Genomic DNA, 25,309 nt, shown 5'->3' with positions numbered 1-25,309 from the left:
ATAAAGCACTCGGCTGATTATTGCAGGTGAATCGCCAAATAACAATTGGTCATCAAAACCATTCACAAAAAAATATTTCAATCTGTTTAATACCAACAATAGATTATCAGATATTAAGATAAATAGATTTTCCTTATATCAAGAGGCTGTCTAAAACCATCTATATTTTGAACTTACAACTGATTAATTTCAAAAAACTAGAATCCACAGGAAGAAAGCACAAATATAAACCAAGTTAGAATGATACAGTTTTCCAAACTGTATTTCCTTTTTCACTTTACAATGCACATGACATAAAGCATGTCACTAAAGATTTAGAGGTGGACACAAAATCACAAAAAGCATTTAGTATTTAAATTTCAAAGCATTAATTGCAATCTACAAATATCTTCAAAATATTTCTTTCATTGTGATGTAATGAATAATAAGAAGGGGTTGCCGAATGAAGAGAACATCAAATCAAAGAAATTAAATATAGCTTGAAACTTCAAAGTACATAGCAGAATATTTTATAATTGAAGCATGGCATTGTAAAAATTAGATTGGACATTTTAAGGCCTGATTAACTCTAGTACAGAATCATACTTGGAGATTCAAGTTTGTAAACTAGAACGAGATCATTCTTTCTTCCTAGACTCTTTTATCAGACCTCTCTTACGGATACCAACAGAAAACTTCAAACGATATGCATCCACCAAAGGTTCAGGCAGCACACTTGCCAGCCACCATATGATAGTATGTAGCCAGTACGGGGTGCAACGTGGCTCATAGCCTACCCATCTTAATGCAGAGTGTGCATAAGTATCAGCTGACGGTACGAGTAATGAAGCTCTCTTGATGGAAGCCATTTTAGTAGCAACATAGAGAGGAACCTACACACGCATCAAGCAACTTCAAATATTTATATAGAAACTTATAGAGGGATATTCACTTCATGAGAAAACTTATCTTTACAGCAATGAACATAAACTCTTAAATAGGGCAAAACGTTAAATAAATCTGCCAAAGAAATAAAACTAGCTATTGACTACAACAGGATAAAACTATGCAACATCAGCATTGATGACAAGTAAAGCCGAAGAAACTTTGGAGGTGAAACATCAGCTTCTTGGTAAGCAAAGAGCAACAGCAAATTATTAGTTGTACTGCACGATAGCCCCAACTATAAACCTATATTATAAGCTACCTTATAGCTAAAAACACTTGGGAAATCCAGAAAATTTTGAAGTCTTGCACTAATAAAAAATGCATAAATTTGTAGAATCATCGTATAAAAACATACATAAAACTGAATTTGCAAAAGTCAGAAGTATATTTTCATCTATTTATATATTTGAAAACAATTCAATTTTAGAATAACAGTCATGTGATTAAAACTTCCATATCTCTAATACTAGTAATATTACACAAATTTTATCTGTGGACAACATAGGCCCAATCCAACTTTTTGATTTTGCTTTTTCAAACAAAGAGTAAGGGCCTGGAGACAGCAGCCCTGGGCCCCTAGCTGGACAAAGGGGTACTACTTGCAAGGGTCCAGGAAGAGCATCCAACAGGGTCACAGGGCAGTCAGGGAGTAGATCCCCCACAGCCAAGTCCAAATCACCGCTTTGAGGTCGTACAAACCTTCATAATGCAGGCCCAAAGATCCAGAAAAAAATGCTTGAATGCTCCATAATGACAATTTGAAAAATGATGAAAATTAATGTTTTGGGGGCATACTGCCATTTTTCAAGGCTGACCAAGTTTTTGAGTTGAATCATAGAGTTATTGGAAAGTTATAGTTGAAAACCTATGGATCATGTCTAACCCACAAAGTAATCTACTTCATTAGAGTACCAACAGATTAGGTTAATTAATGGAGGAAGTTGTACCAACCACACAATCATTAGCCCTTAGTATAGTAAAGGATCGTGCTTACTCACCATTACAGAAGATAAATCTGATCAGACAGATCAGTACTGTGACTTGTCTATTTATTTTATTTTTGTTTCAGCCTTCATCGATTGTGTAATCACACTACTTAAACACAATCACAGGCATCTTGAATTAAAAAAAATTATTGCCAAAATAATTTAACTGAACAAATTCCTAGATATAATCCAGGAAATACCCTCATTTACCAAATCAAGGAATGGTTAGCTACTGTAACAAGTCAGCGTGACATTGATATTAGGGCATGTTCTAAACTTGGGCAGAAGTTATTTGTTTGGAATTTGGGTAAGTAGTAACAGACATTTGACAAAATGTAAGAGAAGCACTACAACCCATCACAAATGCTGAATTTGATTATATCAAAATTTTGATTATATCAAAATGCATAACCACAATCCCGTCCAAAACACAGTGGGAGCAATCACAAATCACTCCATCGAAGTTACCACGATATAAGCATCTCACAGTGGAGGCTGTTTGGGTACTAAAAAAGCAACATAGCTACAGAGGGAAGGGCTTCTATCAACCTTTCAGTTAAGTCAAATGAGACTGTTCTCTGTTAGCACTCTCCCCTTGGCCAATAATAGAGTAAAATGCAATAGCTTGGAAGAAATCTTCCAACTCTGTTTCCCTCTCTGTAGTTACCAAGAAATCAAATGGACCTGTAAATTAACTTTACTACTCGGAAGAGACTGCCAAAAATCATGGGATGCTAATGAGCGAAGTTGCAGATACTTGGGAGGGGATGCAATACCCAGTCACTAAGAATGCCTCTAGTTTCATCCACTCAAAATTTCTTCAACTATGGCACAAACTCAAAGAATAGGCAGGGGTAGAGGCTCTCATGGTCAAGGGTATTCAGGTAGTGAAAAACTGCTGCCTTTCTTTATCAAACTTTCTTGGAGGCACCGAGAAGTATAAACTTCCAGCCAAAAAAATCTCAATATGAATCAGAGATTACACACCTGAATGTAGCTTCATTCAGTGCAGATTACATGGGAATGACAGCAATTCAACAAACAAAATCTATTTTACTAAAACTGAAGAATTTTTGAACCACCTAATGCTTCAGAGATTGAAAGTTTCAGTATTAACTTTGCAGGATGTGTCACAGAAATCGTTGTGCAGAAAAGCTAAATATAGTGAAGTGATGTATAGTTTGATTATAATCAAACTATAGCATTTCTTGATCCTCTTCTCTTAGTAAGGTGTATGCCAGAGCACAAGTAACTTCAGAGGACAGGAGGAAACATCCTCTAGAGACAGTATTAACACAAGTCCAGGAGACATTCTGAGATGGCATCAGCACACAGGACAATGTCTGCATTCTCAGCCAGTTTGATGTAACAATTAAACTGCAGTCGTTAGCTTGCCTGCATTAAGCGCTTTCACCTCTATAATTCAACAATACTATAACAGAAGTAATTCAAGGAGTATTGTACCTTTTCGCTTGAAATTCATTCTGAGGCTCACAAAGAGGCAAAAAGGAAGAAAAAATGCCAATTTGCCCTTGATATTTGCTTCATACGAGATTCCTTAGTAAGGAAATTGCCAGACAACTATAGGTTGCCATCATTTTGTGCAGAAGATAATTTTTCTAAAATTTCCGTTTGAGCTTATCAATGCTATTGAACTGGCCAACCATCTATTTGCATTTCATGAGAATGTTGGGGACTCCGAACTAGACTCCTTTTTAAATCAAGGTGACTGAAATTTAGAATTGTTGAGAGAAGCAATGCACTTCTGGTGATGTCTTGTAAGGTAACCTTGGTTGATCTTGCTTGTGCTGTCTTCACTGTTACCTTGTAGTTGCATTGTCCAGTAGGGACAAGATGTTGCAAGGTTGCAGGTGAGCTAGTGAATTCCTGCAAATTTCACTAGTGATTGCAGTTTGATAGCTCAAATAATGTGACGTGGATTTCAAGTCAATGAACCCCTCATCCCATCCTTGTATCATTCATCCTGTTGATGGATCACAGAGTGTGATCCGAAACGTCAATGCAAAGAAAACAACTACAAAATCGAATCCAGAAACATTCAGAACTAATTTAGATGCTGTTGGAGACTATGACGCTAATTCACTAAATGATTTTGCTGCGAAGTGCACCTAAATGTTCATTGATTTAAATTTTAAAATTATCAAGGTTTTGACTGTAGTGGATGAACATGATACTGGGGACTGCGAAGTGAAAATTAATCTACGCTGTTGGTAAAGTGGTTTGTTACAGCAATCATTTCCCCAGGTTGAGTGTGGCTAGGTACACTATGATGTGCATGTGTATGCTAAATAGAAAAATTAATTTGTGAATGATATCAGTGCACCTAAATGTTCATTGATTTAAATTTTTATATGATCAAGGTTTTGACTATAGTTGATCAACATGACACTGGTGACTGCAAAGTGAAAATTAATCTACGCTGTTGGTAACAAGGTCTGTTACAGCAATTATTTTCCTGGGTTCAGTTTGGCTAGGTACACTATGATGTGCGTATGGTAAATAGAATAACAAATTGTGAATGGTATTTACCTTAGATTGTCATAATAGTAGTATAACAAAGTAATTAATATAACTGTTAACATAATATAAATGTATTCAGTTAATACAATATTAAGTACATCACATTACAAAAGTGAACAAATTGGAGTGCAGAACCATGAATATAAAAGCTAGCTTGGGGCTAAGTGGTGGATAGACAAGGTATTTGAAGTGCAAGAAGACTATTCTTACAAGCCGCAAATGAATGTAAAGACTTGGGAAGCATTAGCATGCATAATATTCTACAGATTTATTTAATCACCTAGATTTATCATGCATAGGGTAAGCTTCTTTAGGTGTTTCCTTGTACATATGCCACATTGTCAGGTGCATTTTCTCTCAAAGACATGTTGCATTGATAGGAAGCAACTTATATTATTAACTTATTACCAAGTCAAGTTTCACTTAGTCTTCTTCATAGTGACTCACTTTATGTCTAGCCTGGATTTCACATGTTACAACCAGAGTAACCTGACTCGCAGCGAGTCATGCAAGTCAGCGAGCCACAATGACCCCGCCGAGTCATAATGACCCGTGACTCGTGAGCGGCGAGTCACGTGGCGTGACTCAGGTGACTCACCTGACCTGGCCGAGGCAAGCAGAAATTCGGGGCTTTAAAATATTATTTTTTGCAAAAAAAATTTAATGTTTTTTTTTGTTCTTCCTCACTCTTATAACCCTAAAAGGGCTCCCATAACAATCTATAGTGAAAAGAAGAAAGAGAGAGAGAGAGAGGTAGAAGAGAAATCGAGTTTTCTTGTTTTGCAACCAGCTGAAAGGAAGAGGAGAAAAGCTTGCATTTGTGACATTGGAGCTTGCATTTAGATCATCAAGGAGTTTATTGGAGCTCTTCTCAACACTTCTCAGAGCATTTGAAAGAGGTAAGAGTTGATTGTTTAGATTTTGATGATTTTTTCTCTATGCTTATGAGTTTTTTGCATGAATTTTTTTTTTTGGTTTATGAGGTTTTTTTTACTTTAGATCTTCATAAAATACAATGGTTAAATGGTAATATTTGGTCTAAAATGTCTTATTGCAGCAACCTTTACATTTTTCCTTACTCATAATGGCTCTTGGAGGTAAAAAACCCAAGCTCTCTAAAGGCAATAAAAAAGATGAGTGTTGGAAGTTCACCATATAGACTTTCCGGGTAGAACTAGAACTCAAACAAAATGTCTATTTTGCAAAACCATTAATAGTGGGGTGATAAATAAATTGAAATACCATATTGCTGGCATAAGTGGTCATGATATTGAGCCTTGTGGAGTTGCAACTATTGAGGCTCAACATTTTTGTTATGTAGCCTTGGAAAGATATGAACAAGAAAAAGAATTTTAAAAAAACAATTAGAAGAGTTAGCTTAGATTGGTTACGGTTCCCTTCCACGCTCATCCGCAAATGTTTATGAGTCAGTAGGTTGTGTTGGAGAAGGTTCTTCCCTTCCCCCCTATCGTCCTAATGTTTCTGCTGCTCATTCTTCTTCTACATCTATTCCTTGCACTGCTAGTGGTGCTACGGCTGCTGCCTCTTCTAGTAGTCCTAGCTTTACCATTCGTCCTAGAGTCATAAACTCTAGTAGGTTGGACAATTTTTTTGTACCGCATTCCACTCTTAGTGCACAACCTTCACTTGAGAGCTTGGGCTGGAATAGGGAGACACGTGAAGCTAGAGTAAGAGCAATTTGCAAGTTTTGGTTTTTCTACAACATTCCATTTATAGCAGCCAGGTACTTCAACTTCATTTATATTTTGATTGTTTTACGTTTTAAGTTTTAGAATTTAAATTCAATTTTATACTTTTAACTTGATGTTGAAAATTTGAAATATGCTAATTAAAATGTTTTTATAAATGTAACAAAACTCCTTATTGGTCGGGGATGATTGATGCAATTTCCATCTGTGGTGCGGGGTTCAAAGCCCCCACTAAAGATGAGTTGAGTGGCCCCCTCTTACTAGATATGGTTGAGGAGATGAAACTTGAGTTGGAAGACCATAAAAAGATTTGGGGCCAAAAGGGGTGTACCATCATGACGGATGGATGAACAGACAGGAGGAATAGAACTCTCCTAAATTTTCTTGTTTCTAACGGAGGTAATTCATCATCCTCTACTTCTTGAAATCTAAAATTTAATGTATACTATTATTGAATAACGAAAATTTTGTTTTATTGATTATTGATTCTTGAATGATAATTATTTTGTTTAATTTTCACTTTCAGGATCCACCATGTTTTTGAAGTCTATAGATGCTTCCTCACATGTGAAAAATGCAAAATTCTTATGTGAGACTATTGAGGAGGTCATAAGGGAGGTGGGGGAAGAGAATGTTGTCCAAGTGGTGACTGATAACACAGCTAATTATGTTGCTGTAGGTAAAATTTTAACTTCTAACTTTCTAAGTTCTACTTCTAAAAAATTTGTTTTAATTTTTTATTAAATTTTGAAAATTAAGAGTTTTTTAATACATCAAAAAATTTCATTGCTTACTAACTAATTTTAAATTGCTGTAGGAAAACTTTTGATGGAGAGACACCCAAAAATCTTTTGGACTCCATGTGCGGCCCATTGCATCGACCTCATGTTAGAGGATATTGGCAAGCTTGTATGGGTGAAATCATGTGTTACCAAGGCCAAAAATCTTTGTAAGTTCATCTATAATCATGCCTTGGTCCTCAGCACTATAACGAAATACACGAAGGGAAAGAAGTTGGCTCGTCCTAGTATCACAAGATTTGCCTCTAATTTTATCACACTAAAATCCTTGTTGACTTTAAGGTTAGAGTTGAGGTGCATGTTTGTTGGTCCATAATGGAGTTCCTCCTCCTTTGCCACCAGCGCTGCAGGGATAGATGCAACAAAATGCATTTATGATGATGAAGGTTTTTGGGAGCCATGTTCGAAGATTGTGGAGGAAATTTAAATTTTAAATTTTAAAAGCTTAAGTCTTAAAATTTTATAAATTAATTTATCTCATACATATTTTTGTTTTATTTTCATTGTGCAACTTTGCAAAGTTTCATCATTCACTAAATTATTTTTTTGTTTAATTGTTTTGTAGTTCACTGAGCCCCTTGTAGCCCTCCTACGAGTTGCTGATGGCGAGAAGCCCTCTATGGGCTACATTTATGAGGGCATGGATAGGGTCAAGGAGGCTATTAAGACCAAATATATAGGAGTTGAGGAAAACTATGGCCCTATTTGGGACATAATTGATAGGAGATGGAAAAATCAGCTTCATAAGCCCATCCACGCAGCAACCTATTACCTCAATCCGGCATATCGTTTCCGTGATGATTTCAAGGCGAATGAAGAGGTTCTTAGTGGCCTATACACAGTGATATCAAAGATGTCCCCTAATCCCACAGATATATTGCTTGAGATGGATGCTTATAATAATGCATCAGGGGCCATTTTTTCAAGTCAAATTTGCAAAGAAGGTCGTACAAAATTGCAGCCAAGTAAAAATTGCAACTTAAGCCTTATACAATCTAGTTTGTAAATTTCTAGCGTTAAACTTTAAAGTTCAAATTTTGAAATGAGACTAATATTTTTTTGTTTTCCTTTTTTCAAAATTCAGATAGATGGTGGCAAATGTTTGGGCCTTCAACCAAAAACCTTCAACAAATTGCCATCCGCATTTTGAGCCAGCCAAGTAGCGTTTCTGGATGTTAGCGCAACTAGAGCATGTTCAAGCACATCCATTCGAAGAGGCGTAATAGGTTGTCTGTGCAAAAAATGAATAGGCTAGTCTTTGTGCATTACAACCTACGCATTAGGATCAAGGAGATTTTGGATAGTGACACCTCTCCAATTACTCTAGAGGAGGTTGATCCAGAGTCTGAGTGGACCACTGAGCCTACTGATCCTGTCTTTGATGATAAGTAACTACAGTGGCTTGACCAGGCAGATAGAGAGGGCCAGGCTGAGGCTGAGGCTGAGGCTAAGGCTGTGGCAGAAGAGGACCAGAGAGCTCCAATTGTTCCTAGTGGCACCTCACAGGCATTGGCAAAGCCAAAGGCAAAGACTACAGTTGATCCTAGAGGCACTTCACAGGCTGATGCTATGGCTACTTAGACATCTAGGACCTACCTTAGACGTCTTACTAAGAGGCATTTTATAGATTACATTGAGCTTGAGGTTGAGGCTGAGGTTGGGGATGAGGATGAGGATGAGGATGACAATGACGATGACGATGACGATGAGGACTCCGACTAGGAGCCATAGATGTAGACTTATAGCCTTGTTTTAACTTTTTGTTTAACTTAATATATGATCAAAATTTGGAACATTTGATGATGAATATTGATTCATTGAATCTTAATGTGTTGGATTCCATAATACGTAATACATATTACATATACATTTTGATGGGTTGCATGGATTTATCATTTTATATATGATTCTATGTTTTATTTTCATAATATTTCCTTCAGGCTTCAGCTATTGTTTAAACTTTAAACTTTAATTACTAGTAATATAGTATTTAGCAATTTACCTTTGTAGTATTGTACTTATGTAATCAATGTATGTTTGACTTTTAAGTTTTAAGTTTTAAGTATGTGGCAATGCGCATTATAATCAAATTATCTTCTATTTAATGATGTTATTGTGTCTTTACACTTTATTCAATAATGGGTGCATGGAATGTTCTTTAAATCTTAAAAAATCTCAGAATTTCAAGGTTTTTTCACTTTGCCGAGTCACCGCCAAGTTCGAGACGGGTCACGAGTCAAGTTACCCTTGCCGAGTCCGAGTCTCATTACTTTGGTTACGACTCTTCTTGAGTATATCATATACATACTCATCTTATTCTCATACTTCGATGTATTGAACAATTTGGCCTACATTATATTGCAATCATGCACTTGTGGAATATAATAATATCATATTATTATGCATATGTGTCTATGATTTTCAAATATCAAAAAAGCTCATCTACTATTGTAACATGGTTTGCTCACCTAAATTGTGGGTCTTGGTGCGATTCCATCTTCATCATCGGAAAAACTTAAAAGGGGCAAGAGAAACAAGGTAATTAAAGATTTGGGGGATTGGATGTCTAGAACAATCCCTGCCCAATCTCTTTTGCAAGCACTTCCACAGCCAGGCAATAAATGCTTTGGATTTCCTACCAATTCCATAAATTCCAACCTTTATGAAACTACAATTGAAACCTCCTTACACATTTATGAAAAGGAACTTTCTTTTCTAAACACTTCAGAGATGAAAACACGGCTTCCTCAAAGAGCTTAAGTATACAACGGAATACTTGTTTACAAACCTAATCCGTGATTTAAACACGCATGCTATAGTTCCTTGTCGAGTGAGAAGTGATTCAAGGTCTTTTAAAGAGTATCAGTAGATCGATCAATAGATGACACTTGGGGTACTACAAAAAAGAATTTGATTGGTGAATCCCACTAAACCTGCTATTGGCACCACTTCTCTAAAGGATTTGGGTTATTTTCCTATGATAGAAGATGAGAATAGAATTGATTGTTCTGTCATGTATTCTTCTCAAATTAAAATGTTTATCGACCTCCCTCAAGGAACCACTTTACTGATCAATCTAAAATTAGAACATGTGTGTTTACAGTGCTTCTTGTTAAAAAGTTTGTCAATAGTATCTATTTTTCTGCCATTGATCTGATAAAAATATTCCTCTTTCAAGAAGCCAAAAGCAAGATAATTGAGAAAATGCTGAACCCCCAGAGAAAACTTATGTTCAAACTATTACAAGGTAATTGGTAAATACTTGCTTATTAATAACAGAGACCGAAAGGTCAATTTATACAAAAGGAAGAGATGATGTTTCCTTAGGAAACGATCGTAAAGAATAGAAACATTCTATTCCAGAGAAAGCAAAAAACGAAAGCAAAATAAAGCTAAAGATATTTACAAGATAACCATTAACTAATAATAGACGTCTTATCTATTATTGTAATACCCTCCCTTAATGGTTAATCTATTTAACACACCAAGCTGTCCTCTGAATTTGACAAACTTATCAGGACCAAGAGGCTTGGTGAGAATGTCTGCAATCTGATCTGAGGTAAGAACATACTGCAGATCTATAGTCCCGTCTTCAACCAGCTGTCGTATGTAATGACAATGAACATCCACATGCTTGGTTCGTTCATGGAAGACTGGATTTCGTGCTAACTTGATAACGCCTTCGTTATCAACAAACAGAGTAGTCGGTCCTGCTGGTGACATCTGCATATCCCCAAGCATCCGACAAAGCCAGACAGCTTCACATCCTGCCTTAACAGTCCCTCTATATTCAGCCTCTGTAGAAGAGAGAGAAACTGCCTGCTGCTTCTTGCTGGTCCATGTGACTGCACCGGATCCCAAACTGAACACATATCCAGATGTTGACTTTTTATCGTCAATAGAGCCTGCCCAATCTGAATCTGTGAACCCACTGAGTTTAGGATTAGAACTCCGAGAATACAGAAGTCCATAATCAGAAGTGCCTTTCACATAACGAAGCACACGCTTTGCTGCCATCCAATGATCAGCCTTAGGAGCTGTCATAAAGCGTGAAATATAGCTGACTGCGAAGCTGATATCAGGCCTAGTAGCAGATAGGTAGATGAGGCTGCCTACTAGTTGCATATACGTAGTATCATCAACGGAAGGAGAATCAGACTTGGCTGATAACTTGAGACCTTTCTCCATAGGTGTAGATGCAGGTTTGCAATCCTGCATTTGGAATTTGTCTAACAAGGCTCTAGCATATTTGGACTGAGAGATGAATATACCAGAACACTGTTGCCAAACTTCAACACCTAAGCAATAATGCATGAGCCGAAGGTCAGTCATATCAAAAGACTGGCATAAGTGTTGTTTGATTCCCTGAATCAAAGATGTCGAACTGCCAGTGATGATCAGATCATCCACATAGATAATCAGAAGGATGATGTCACTATCAGTAGTCTTGATGTACAGATTTGAGTCTGAAGAACTCCTCTTGAAGCCTTGATCACTAAGGTACGTATCAATCTTGATGTACCATGCCCGAGGGGCCTGCTTCAAACCATAGAGAGCTTTTACCAATCTGAGAACCTGATGGTCTTTACCAGCAACCTTGAAACCAGGAGGCTGCGTCATGTAGACCTCTTCATGGAGATCACCATTCAGGAAAGCACTCTTTACGTCCATCTGATGGACCTTCCAGCCAAACTGTGCTGCCATGGCTAGGACTAATCTGATGGTGCTCATCTTTGCAGTAGGAGCAAAGGTCTCCTCATAATCAATGCCCTGACGCTGAGAAAAGTCCTTTGCCACTAAACGAGCTTTGTACTTATCCAAAGTACCATCTGATTTGTATTTGATTTTGTAGACCCATTTGCAGCTAATGGGTTTCTTCCCTGGGGGAAGATCAGAAAGGACCCAAGTGTTGTTCTTCAGCAGGCTCTGGTGTTCAGATTGCATGGCCTGTTCCCACTCTGGAATTCCTTTAGCCTCGGAATATGTTTGAGGTTCAAACACACTGTGAATGTTGGCCATAAGAGCAAAGTTAACAGAATCTATAGTTTTGCTCTTTTTTCGAGTAGTTCTCCCATCAATGAGCTCATCATCATGAAGATCAGCAAGTGTCTTAGCCCACCACTTAGGCCGGAGAGGAGAATGACCAACAGTAGTACTAGGAGATGCTTGATCAGCAAGATCCTGATCAGAAGAATTTGGATCAAACTCAGGTGAAGCATCTTCAAAACGAGGTGATCCTGCAGGAGAAGCCGGAGGTGGCTGTACAGGTATCACTGGCAGGACTGGAGCTGTAGGAGCTACTGGAGCCCTCCCATCAGGTGGACCTAATGGAAGCCGAACTCCCAAATCATGAACCTGCATAGGCTGGTCTGCTGGATCAGGAACAGGAGAAACAGGCATGAATGGTCCTCGCTGCTCATCAAAGACTACATCGCGGCTGTATATGAGACGAGATGTCTCAACATCAATAAGGCGGTAGGCTTTGTGAAGACTGCTATATCCAGCAAGCATCAGTTTCTGACTCTTGGCATCCAACTTGGTGCATGAAGCATCAGGGATCCAAACAAAAGCAAGAGAGCCAAAAACCTTCAGGTGACTGATTCTGGGCTTGCGACCTGACCAGGCCTCTTCCGGAGTTTTACCTTTGACCGCCACTGTGGGTGACCGGTTCAACAGATAAACTGCAGTGTTAACTACTTCTGCCCAAAAACGCTTCGGAACATGTCTGTGTTCGAGCATGGAACGAGCCATCTCGGTGATTGTCCTGTTCCGACGTTCAACTACACTGTTCTGTTGTGGCGTGTGGGGTGTGGTGAACTGGCGTTGGATGCCATGTGTATCCAAGAAGCTGGAGAAAACATTAGAACAAAATTCCCCCCCATTGTCTGATCTAAGAGTAATAATAGATTTCCCAGACTCTTTTTCAACTAAGGGTTTAAACTTCTAAAATACAATAAATGCATCAGATTTCTTTTTAAGGAAATACACCCACATTTTTCTACTGAAATCATCTACAAACAACAGAAAATACTTGTACCCAAGAACAGAAGGAGTGGCCATAGGGCCGCAAATATCAGCATGAACAAGCTGAAGTACTTGAGAAGCTCGCCAAGAATCGCCACTGGGGAAAGGTGTGCGATGTTGCTTCCCAGCCTGACATGTGTCACAAACTCCAAGGTGTTGGGTTTGAATCTCTGGCAAACCAAGAACAAGCTCATACCGAGCAAGTTGTGAGAGATAATGCACATTTAAGTGCCCATATCGCTGATGCCAAAGTGAGCTGATGGAAGATCGCCGAGCAGCCATAGCTAAGTCCTGAGAATCACCAGAATCAATAAGTCTGAAAAGACCATGATCCTCAAGACCAACTGCAATAGTAGACTTAGTCACCCGATCAGTGATGGTGCACTGATGTGAACTGAAGGTGACTGCCAAGTGTGGAGAATGTCGCAGCAACTGACTGACCGAGAGTAGATTTAGTTCCATCCCTGGAACGTAGTACACATCAAGGAATATGAGCTTCCTCCCAACAGACTGAATTTGAATGTTGCCTTTACCAACAACCGTGTACTCTTCTCCACCACCAAAGATAACAGAATCTGAATAAGGCTGGTAGTCAGTAAACCAATCTCTGCGGTGAGTGAAATGTCGAGAGGCACCTAAATCAATGTACCAGGCAGATGACTGTACATGATCTGCAGGTCTTTTAGCCATGAAGGCATAAAAGGCAAATTCCACCTGCTCAGTGTGCTCTGCACTGTTCACTTTGGGTTGCGAACCTGATTGCTTAGACTGGGCAGCTAAGCGTTTCCGACATGCAACCTTCATGTGACCATACTTGTGGCAATAGTTGCATTGAATATTCTTCTTTTTGGTACCATCGGATGCTGGAGCAGAAGACTTCTGCTGAGATGGTTGCTGAAACTTGCCCTTATCCTTCTGAAAGGATTTCGCAGCAAAGGCTTGCTCAGTGGAGGTGGAACTGGAGCTGCTACCGAACTATTGTTTCCACCGATCTTGCTGAAGTAGCAGGGTGCAGAGATCAGTGAACTTTAGATCAACACTAGTAGATGTGATGTTGAGAGTCTCGATAAAATGCTCATAGGAATTTGGTAAACTCCGAAGAGTGATTACCACAATATCCTCTTCCTCCATCTTGCGACCGATGGCAAGTAACTGATCACGGATTTCCTGAATCCGATTCAGGTGTGCCTGGAGCGAGGTGCGCTCATCCATGACAATAGAAAACAGAGTGTTTTTCAGAAAGAAGGCTCTGCTCTTGTCGGAAGTCTCATGAAGACCTTTTAGATGTGTCCAGATTTCGGCCGCTGTCTTGCCGGATGGAATCTGAGAAAGCTGGTCATCAGCTACGGAGAGTTTGAGAAGCATTACTGCCTCTCGATTGTTCAGATCCCATGCATCTTGATCAGGACCCGGAGAAGTCGGACGCTGCTTAACACCCAGAACAAGTTGATCGGTGTTTCGATATTCGAAGATTGCGATGATGCGCTGCTTCCAGGTTCCATAATTGCGACCATTGAATTTGGAATTATGCTCGAGCAGAATATTTGTCAGAGATGCCATGGCACGTTTTTCAATGAAAAACTGTGAAAATCTGTGAAGGCACGTTCTTCGAGGCAAAAATACGGAAGACCCAAAAAAATCAGAGAATGACCCAAAAGAGAGCTCGAAAAACCCAAAAGGAATCTGTTGTCGTTTTTTGAATCCGCTGGCTCGAAAATCGAGGCACAAAAATCGAGGCACCCAGAAAAAACAGACGACAACCCAGTTGAGCTCTCGAAAAACCCACCAAGAATCTGCAAACAAAAAAAAATTTCGACCCCAAAAATTAGGGTTTCGAAAAAAAACGGCCCTAGCTGAAAAAAGCTTGAAAAAACTTCAGATTTCTTAATGAAAAATGGTCGAATCTGCTTCCCAGAGCACGATGACAGACTGAGACGGCTAAGAGCATGAAGATTTGATATAGAAACATGCAGATTTTCACCCCAAAAACGCGAGTTTCCAAAAAATGGCCACGATTTCCACGCGATTTGCAGACCCGTAATTCGGGAATTTCTCCAAGCAGAAAAACCCTAGGTGGGTTTTGGAGAAATTAGCTGAAATAATTTTGGAAAAATTTAAACAAATAATTTCAAGAAGAAATTATAAATTTTTCCGAAAAAATTTAAGTATTTAGCTCTGATACCATATTACAAGGTAATTGGTAAATACTTGCTTATTAATAACAGAGACCGAAAGGTCAATTTATACAAAAGGAAGAGATGATGTTTCCTTAGGAAACGATCGTAAAGAATAGAAACATTCTATTCCAGAGAAAGCAAAAAACGAAAGCAAACTAAAGCTAAAGATATTTACAAGATAACCATTAACTAATAATAGACGTCTTATCTATTATTGTAATACAAACCAAGCAAGCTCCACTTCCATATCACAGTCATGACACAGCTGAATGGGAATTTCCAGTTTTCCAAGAGAAATGGCCATTTTTGAAATTGAAATCTTAAAGATTTACAGCAATACGTGGTGTATGGAATATCCCCTTATAAGGATTAGCACACTTATGTGTTCCTCTTGTTCTATTCTGTTCTCCATGTAGATCGTAGGCTGCCACTGTACTATTTGTAATCCTTGCTGCACTGTTTTAACCTAAAAATATATATTTACCTTCCTCTATATTTGACTCTGGACAAACAGCTTTTTCTGAGTCTGTCTTTCGATGCCCATTATACCCATTAGTCTACAGATTCTAGGAAATAATGTAGCTACAGTGTGATTCAGCAGAATTTTCACATTCAAACCTTCCATGGTTAGAACTCTAATAGTACTTTATCTTTTTATTTGGGCAAGGAATGAAAATTAAACTTAAAGCTGCAGGTAGAAAATCATCATTTCAGAAAAGAATAACCATCATATACCTGGCACTGGACATCAATTCCACTGTGCTTATACTCGACATAAAGTGATCTTGAAAACTGGTCAACATATCTGTTAAGAATTACAACCAATAGTACTTGTTAATAAATTGAATTTACAGTAACTGACCAAGAAATTAAGCTTCAACTTGAATTTAGCCACATGCAAATTTTATTCACCCTCCTTTTCAACTAAGAACACTTAAAGAGAAGTTGTGTATAGACACACTCATTTCACTTAATTCTGAAGTACAATAACTAGTGTCAAACTTGCATTAAACCTAGACATCTTTTCCATGCTGTCTTGTCTTTTTAATAAAACTTCATTGATATTTTAAAAAGATGAAAAAAAATTATATACAGATCATTTTCTCCATAGTTAGAGCTTGATTTTTCATATTTGACCAGCTTTTAATGAAATCACTGACCAAATCTAAATAAGAAAATAAAATACATCTTAATTTATACATTACAGTATCAGGTAACACAGAGAACAGAATGGACAAAATGCAGAATCTGAAAAAATGTGCTGTCAGGCTATCAGCAACTTCAAAGATGATAGAATGGACAAAATGCAGAATCTGAAAAAACGTGTTGTCAGGGTATCAGCAACTTCAACAAAAAGCTAGCTGTGTGTATTCCCCAGAAAGAGTAGCTCATCCCTCATACAACAAAAAAAGAGGATTCACTCTGAAGCTCAAGGAGGATAAAGTATAAGATGATCTCATACAACTATATGTAAGATGTTTCAGATACTGCAGTAGTCAAGGCAGAAAGCAAGGAGCTTATGTTCTTTGTTTTACAAGTAAAACTAGAATTGCAGGGCATTATACATTGATAGAATAAAGTTCAAATTTAAATAGTCCAAACAATGTCTTTCAACAAAGTTAACTGAATATAATAAAGGTAAACACTACCATTTGCAGACCAAAAAGGTCCACTGGTGCATAAGAGAGATTATGGAGATGAAGTAAAAGGAAATTTCTCTTGTAGAAACTGAGTTTTGAGCAATGTGGAGTGATTACATTTCACATCACACCAAGCAAGGCTGAGGAAAATAGACTACAGGAGCAAACAGGGAAGCACATTAAATGAACAGAAGGGGCAAGGGGTAGGCATGGGTGGGAGGAGGAAGAGATAGAGAAAGCAGGAAACTTCAGCATATTGTAGAAGACAGGGATCAAATCTTAAATCAAATTCATCACCATTACCACAGGGAATGCGAGGCAGAAATAATTGGCAAGAAAATTAGCTAAGTTGCTGAATCATGGGACTTTTTTCAGGCGTTTCCGGGTATGAAACGTACCAGAATCTGATTCTGAAACAAATCTCCTGTGGGTACACATCTGGGATTTGTGTTTTTAAATACTGATATGTTTAGTTATTCTTGTTTAATCTTTGCAATAGCCAATAGTGGCATGTTGTGATGGTTAAGTTGTTGAATTGTTATCCTTGCCATCAAGGTTCAAATCTAATGGAGATGAGGTCCCCCGTTTGTCACCTCACTGGTTCATAGCTCCAGGTCAAAGTGTTTACCCCTTTAAAAAAGAAAAAAAAAAGTTTAATCTTTGCAATAATTTAAAATTTTAAGACCTAAACTGCTGATTAGCCAACTCTGAACTTATCTGTCATGAGATTCTCGCTTGATCTATTTTATACAGAAACCTGAATTTTAATTAGAATGATATGTTTCAAATTTTGAAAATTGTAATGGCTTTGTTTAGCACATGTATAGGTATATGACACTCTAAACATAATTCTAAGATAGATACATGCATACATACATACATACATACATGTGTGTGTGTGTGAACATGCCCTACAAAAATTTCTACCATACCAGCATTTCATACCCACGTACCTGTACCCGTTCCCATTCCCAATTCCGCAACTTAAAAAGTTAGCATTTGTACTTAAGATCTTTCCCACCAAAGATACTTGGGTATGTGTATCATGCAAGTCGATCAGAATCTATGTCATCAACTTGATGTGGGAAATCAGAAATTGAAGAAGACTGATTATCTCTGTGCAAGACTTTAATATCTAAACAAGGATCTGGTAGCGCAGCTTGCGCAGGCAGATCTTGTGTAGGAATTGGAAAAAGCAAGATTAAAGTGCTTCCTCATCATCAAGAACCTGTTTGATGAATTGCTATGTTTAATATTGAAATTACATGGAAGTTGGCACTAGAGGGACATGGAATTGGAACTATCCTAGCTGTAACAAGGTCATTAAAGATGTACCAAATGCAAGGTATGTACTTTTTCATATGGGAATAAAGGATCTGGAACAATACTATGATTGGTTTCCTTGATAGGGCTCATCCCATTAGCATTATAACAAGGCCACTGAAACAAATACTCAAATCATATGCAACTCTGCATTGTGAAACCAGGAATTCTAAGTTGCAGGCATCCACACTTGAAATTTGTGTTCACAATTAATATAACTTGCCTTGTTCTTGCACAAGGTTCACAGGTATTACATTACAGTACGTTGTCAAATATTATGCAAATGGGAAACTTTTATCAGAAATATTCCTAAAGTTGAACTTACAACTAGGAAGAAATTATCCCTTCTCAACCAGACAGCTAACAGCAGGATAGTTGCAGGGAGCTGTGATTGATAGGCAACTTCCTGCAATCACTTTATCTTCCCTCTTACCTCAAAAATTAATTCCTTCATAAACATTAATCAAATGAAACTGCAGACAAGTTTGTACAGATCGAAGAATCTAAATTCCCTCTTTAGCTCAAAAATCAATTTCTTCTAACACATTATTCAAATAAAACTGCAGAGCAACAAGATTGCCCTGCAAAAAGGAATCTAAACGTTAGTGACTTAATCATTGTGCATACAGGAAAAGTGCAACAAGAGAATGGTTAAGTAAAACAGCTGGAAGAACTGGAAGAACAATCCACAATATGGATTGTAAAGGGCCAGTAGCTCAGTCAAAAAGCATCCCACAAAAAAAAAGGAGTCCTGGCTTCAAATTCTAATGTCTGTATTAGGCAGGCTACCCATCTATCTAGAAGGGACACGTGCCTCATAGCAATTCAAATGTTAATGTACATCACCCATACCTTCAACCAGACAACAAGCCACTATTTATGATACTTAGCCAGACTCAAGTAATTGCATAGCTTTAGTTTGCTTCTAAGGGCAATGGATGTGAAACTGGAATGCCCAAATGGTATGTGTGTGTATGTGTGTGTTTGTGTGTGTGTGTGGAGAGAGAGAGAGAGAGAGAGAGAGAGAGAGAGCCCCAATCTATATTACCCCGAGTTTCCAGGACAGGGGGACGAGGAAATGGGTTTCTGACACAGTTTTTTAATTTTTGGGCTGAAACAGGGGACGGCAGGGGACGGCTATATATATATTCATGAATTTCAGAATTACATAACATTGTCACATTCATCATAGCAACATAGTTTAAAATTATCAATTTCATTCATCGAATCAGCATAGAACATAGCATCAAATCGAATCATTGTCTAAGAATTGGAACATAGGATGACATCAAATGAGAAAATCAATCTGCCATAGATTAGACTTTAGAGCCCTTTCTTGTGGGTTTTGGAGGAAAACCAAATTTGTTGTGCCAAATCTTCCTAGAGAGGTAGCAGCCATCTTGTTTGGGCAGTAATCAGCTACAACAATTTATTTCTGGGCAATTATTGCTGCTATCAGAAATGGGGACGGTTTCCTGGCATCCCGAAGTCCCGAAACGAGGATGGTTTCCGAAACTCCAGGCTTAGGGCTGGAAACGCATCCCCGGGTAACATAGACCCCAATTGATTGAATTAAAGCTAGAATCCAGTAACTACATCTATGATTCAATATCCATGGTTCAGCAGTCAAATTGCATTTGGCCCTGTGCCCAATCCCTTATTGGGGGCTTGTAATCTCCTTTTTTACTGGTATCCAATTATTTGTAACATGGGACACATATGGCTGACTCGTCAGAAGATCAAATTTACAATATGTAAGTGTGTGTGGCTTTCTACTAGTTCAATCATTAAGGTTAACCATTTTGAGAACGAGAATGTTGATTATAACTCTCCCAAAACAAAACAAAATTAGCTAGTCCTCCATATTTGCAACTCAAGGCACAGAACTCCCAAGTATTAAGCATAATACAGGCAAGAAGTCCAACCAAAGCAATTAAATTATATGAAACTAATTATACACACACACGCACACACAGAGATATATATATATATATATATATATGTATATATGTATATCAAATTCACCACCATTCCTGTAAACCGTTTGGAAAAAATAAATAAATATAAAACCAGAGTGCAAACAGGAATAGAGCATATCCACAACCCTGAAACACTCTAATTTCATTTTCACCCCAGACAAGCACAAGCAAAATCGAAACTCTTCTGATGTGTTGAATCAAGAAGAACCCATCCAATCAAATTTGCGAGCTAGAAACTTTCAAATCCTAAAACTACAACAACGTTCAAAGAGTTGTGAAATCCTTACGCTTTGGTAGCAGCATACACAGTGTAGAGCGGATCTGAGGGAATGACAGTCGCAGCACCAGAACCCAAGTTAACAATAGCACCTTTCTTCTTTTTCAACATAAAGGGCAGCACAGTATGGACCATCCTAGTAGTCCCTTCAATGTTAACTGCAATTAAATTCTTTAAAAGTTCAGAATCAACCTCATGGAAAAATCGGGCATATGGATATGATACCCCCACATTGTTTATTAGTAAACCAACATCCAAATCATTAATGGCCTCCTCTACCCTGCTCATGCCCTCAACAAGGTTTCCACTAAAATCCACCACAACTGTCTTTGTCTGAATCGTGTATTTAGACTGCAATTCATCAGCAAGATCTGAGAGCTTTGAAAGGGTCCTTCCCACCAGGACCAAGTTCATCTTGCGCCTAGCTAACTGCTTGGCAAAGCCCCTCCCAATCCCATCAGTGGGACCCGTAACAATGGCCCATGTCCCATATTTCTTCAGATTCTTCCCAGGACGTAAAAAGGTTACCCATGTCCATTTTAAGATTGCACTCAATTTATTTATAATAGAAATGAGGCCTAGGGTTCCTATAATGAGGAGGATAATTCTTTCTGGACCTCCTGCTTGGTTCAAAATCATCAGAGGATTTGATAACATTTCCATTTTAACGATATTAATCAATTATTCTCCCAAGACCACAAACTGTGTTATATGCAGCATCGATCTCCAGCAAATTTTCACATCAAGCTACGCCGTAACTGCCATTAAAAGCAATGCCAACAAACAAACCATTCATAATCAATTCACAGAAGATTAAATTGTTAAAGGAGATATATAAATGCAATTATAAATTTAAAAACTAATGGAGGTAAGTGCTAACCCAACAAAAAATGAGACGAGAAATTCAGGATTCTAAATATATTATACAATTTATTTCACATCCAATAAAACAAACAAATACCCAAATCAAACAGAATGTAGAGTCTACTCTACAATAAAGTATACATATATCCGAATCAGATATACTGAACTTATACACGTAACAAAAGAGAGACGGAAGTTACGTTAATGTCCATATGAAAGACCAAAATGATGTTGAGCATTTTACGCCTCTAAACACTCTAAACTGCATCCATTAAAAATACAAACAATCTCATTTGACATACCGCTTAAATGCGATTGATATTTCGGAAAAAGGGGCCAAACTAATTATGTTAACGCCCACCAGTAACAAGAAACAAATTGGGGAAATTCAGGTGAAAAACCATTCCCAAAAGAAAAGTGTTGCCACACCAATACTTCTACTCAAACCTTTAAAGCTAAAACCGCCGACCAAAACAAAAGCTAGATGGGTCACCCAATATTTATATGTACATACAGTGGAGCCAACACTAAATATTAAAAGGATAACTCAAAATGAACATAATTGGGCACTACCGTTGCAACTACAATTAGGCGAAACGAAAGTCATAGGTGAAACTCAAATGGCTGGTAACACCCAAAGCACGGCCAACAATTAGATTAAAGAAGTAACTCAGATGAGTAATTCGAGATGGGCGTAGCTAGACACTGGTTTCACAGATAAAAGCTAGACCAAAACTAAAGCTAAACGGATTGTCCAAGCTTGATACTTTTACTACAAATACAAGTAGTTCGCAACTAAAATTAACGGCGTAACCCAAAATGGATATACGGACAATTACTGGAGATAAGGAAGAAAGGCTTCAAATACAGATGAGGCAGGATCAATAAAGACTTGAGCCGGAAAACCTCTATATACCTCAGAAGATGCAATAATTGAGAGAGCACCGTCAATAATCATAGTCGTCAACTGCCTCGACAAGATCAATGCAAGATCTATTGAATTATTTAGAAAAATGCCCTGAATCCAAGTTAGACATGATTCAAACGTTTTCAAAGAAAAGTGATGCAGATTTGAGGCTTCAGCCTTCATTATAGCGAATAAGTAAAACAGCTTAGAGATTTAAACCCAGTATAATTTCGGAAAAATACAGTCCAATAGTTAAAACAATGTCTTGTTTTAGGGAAAACATAAACCATGTAGAGATTTCAAGCTACAGACTATAGCGCTCAAGGAATGAATAAATCGAACCTTTGAAAGAGAAGCGACGACTGGCGAAGATGGTATCTGAAGCCCACTGTACTAAATGTAAGAATAGTGGAAAAATGTTAAACCTTTATTCAATAGTTAGGAGCATAAAACAACCCTTGCAGCTTGGGGTTTTAATCGACGTGTAATAAATAACTGGACATGCCACAACAAAAGCTGCTGGTGAAGAGTGAATGATCACAATTAAATGTTTGTTCATACTCGACCTCCTACCACGAGCCTGTATTGATTGTTAGCCTTCTACCTCTGGCTTGTTAATTTGTTGAAGATTTAAAGCTATATCAATAAATCCGTTGCAGTATTCAAAGCTATACTCTAGATGGTTGGTCGCCCTCCCCATCCAAATCCGAGCAACGCAAGCAAACTTGTGTCGTTTTTATTTACTGAGGTTGTTTTGTTTTGGGGGTGAGACGTTAACCTACCATACCAATCTTTATTATTATTATTATTATTATTATTATTATATCGACGACATTTGAATTTCAGCACTTTTTATAGGTGTCTATGACATGGTTGTGTAATTATTTCATGTTATGTGTAATGATAGAAATTGATGTTATGTATTTATTTGCATATTTATATTATTAAATAAGAAATTAGAAAAAATAAATTTTCAGATAAATGAGAAAAGATTTCTATAATTCATAATCATTTTTTGCTAAGAAAATTCTGGATTTGATTTTGTTAATCTTTTTTTGAATCACATTCTAAAGAGAGAGGAAAATGATTTGAAACATTGATGCAAAAAACTTAAAACAATCAAATTCACAAGTTATTTAGCAAAGAAATTTCAAGATATCTAATATTTATAAATATAAATAAATTATGAAATTTAATATTAATAAAATAAAAAGATTGGAAATAAATAGTAAATAAGGTTATAAAAAAATATAAATTTTACTTTTATGTTTAAAATTTGGGATGAGCTAATTTTCATAAGAACACAATTAACCCTTGTTCATCATTTTAAATCTCTTTTTTCACTTGAATTTGAATATGTATCTATTAAAAAGGACTTTCCATAAAATTTCTTAGAGTTTGACATCATCTTATGCTTCACGCTTCAATGTGTTTAATTCAATTGTAATAACACCCATAATCTCTTCTCTTGAAATTTAATGGTCATGTCTATTAGGCAAAAGTGAACTTAGGGCTCGTTTGTTTCACAGAATTAGACCGAAATTGGGCTTGACAAAACCTAATTTTGTCAAAATGTACATTTGGGTCAAAATTGTGAAAACATAATTAGAATTGCAGTCTTCTAATTTTGACCCAAAATGAGGATAGCAGTCTTCCATCAAAATAGTAGGAATTGGGAATTGAATCCAAAGATTGATATTTTGAGGATTACAACAAAATTGAAATGAACAATTTTTGGCATCTGCTAAATTTCGAACCAAAAAAAAACTCAATCCATCACACTCATGTGTTCCCTCTGTTCAACATCGAATTGCACAGAAAATGAAAACACATTTGTAGATTCTCATTGTTAAATTCAACCTTGTCGGACTTGTCAAATTATTGGTTGAGATTAGCTCACATCTCTCTCGTGGCGCGATCGAACTCAGGAATCTTCTTGTTTGCATTGGTTTTGAGTACATGGAAGCAAAAATTCTTGAATTTGGCATGATTTTCTTCGGAAGGGTCCAAATAGGAGAGAACACGGTAGTCTTCGGTGAAGTTAGTGGTGGGCATGTAGACGCTAGTGAATACATTCTTCTTCTCCACTTTTCTGACATTGAAGAGTATGGGAAAACTCTTGGCGTCAAGAATGATTATGACACAGGGATCGAGAAACGGAGGCGGTTGGGGCGGCATATTGACTCTGAATATGGTGCTCTTGTATTTCTCAATGCACTTCTTGAAGAAGTTATCAACTCCTTTCTTCACGAAATAATTGAACCAAACATGGAAGATGTATCTTCCCACTCATCTTCTAGGTTAACCAAACAAGAAAAAATATTTTCTCAAAATCAGAATTTGAAATTAAAAACCAAGTTTTGAATCAAAACCCAATTTTGCTAATTCAGTGAAACAAATGGACCCTTAGAGTTTAACAATGGTTTCAGAGCTAATGTGAGATCAATAGTGTTGTCTCTATTATGATTGATTTACATTCTATCAGTAAAATAAGAAAATCTCATGAAAGATTTAACATAAATTTACTTATACTCAGAATACTCTCGTATTTCTAAAAAATACACCACATAATCTATAAAGAATAAGTACAAAAGAATTTATTAAAATTTATTAGATTTCTTTTCAAACTTCATATATAATTTTTATTGACTTCTCCAATAACTAAGAAGGAATTAACACATTTTTAACTAATTATAAATCTTGTTGGTAATTGGTAAATATTGAGTAGAAAAGTTTATGAAAATAATTCCTGATGCATTGTATAAATGTAACTATCAAATGGTGTTTAGACTTATATTAGGAATTGTAATATTAAAAAAAGGAAGCGCCAATATGAATGTGAGATGGGAATTAAGGTGTGCATATTGATTACTCTAAATGTCAAATATTACATTAGGAAAAGAAAAAGAGGGGCCTTTAAGCATAACCTTCCAAATTGCCTAAACTAAATCGGCACAATACAAAGAGTATATAAGGGATGTTAATGCTAAATCTAAGACCTTTTCCATGGTGTATACTTCAAGGATCTCTTTTTATAGGATTTCCTTTATTGTCATGTAAATGATTGATTTGATTATATGTTGATTTAGTAAAAGTAGATTATCCATTTGAAATGTAAGTAATAGAATAGCATATATGAAAGATAAGTACATATA

The 25,309-nt window shown here is 37.1% G+C and overlaps 1 protein-coding gene across 3 annotated transcripts; it reads right to left on the bottom strand.

Annotated features, from left to right (window-relative positions):
• Window positions 1-443: 443 nt before the first annotated feature.
• On the bottom strand, window positions 444-22,947 carry KCR1 (beta-ketoacyl reductase 1). 3 transcript variants are annotated; one of them, XM_089818627.1, is made up of 4 exons: window positions 22,497-22,947; window positions 20,394-21,141; window positions 15,900-15,969; window positions 444-872 (listed from the first exon to the last, which is right to left on the bottom strand). In XM_089818627.1, exons 2-4 carry the CDS (start codon window positions 21,044-21,046, stop codon window positions 618-620), a joined length of 978 nt encoding a protein of 325 aa, XP_089674753.1. In that variant the 5' UTR covers window positions 21,047-21,141; window positions 22,497-22,947; the 3' UTR covers window positions 444-617. The 3 variants fall into 3 exon arrangements, with proteins under 3 accessions (XP_089674753.1, XP_089674755.1, XP_089674754.1); XM_089818629.1 differs by lacking the exon at window positions 22,497-22,947 and adding an exon at window positions 22,164-22,260; XM_089818628.1 differs by lacking the exon at window positions 22,497-22,947 and adding an exon at window positions 21,550-21,994.
• Window positions 22,948-25,309: the final 2,362 nt, after the last annotated feature.

This window comes from Cupressus sempervirens, chromosome 3, assembly GCF_028749045.1.
Source record: "Cupressus sempervirens isolate cs-2001-9-10 chromosome 3, ASM2874904v1, whole genome shotgun sequence".
In the NCBI taxonomy this organism is placed as follows: Eukaryota; Viridiplantae; Streptophyta; class Pinopsida; order Cupressales; family Cupressaceae; genus Cupressus; species Cupressus sempervirens.
This window is presented reverse-complemented; position numbering and strand designations above follow the sequence as displayed.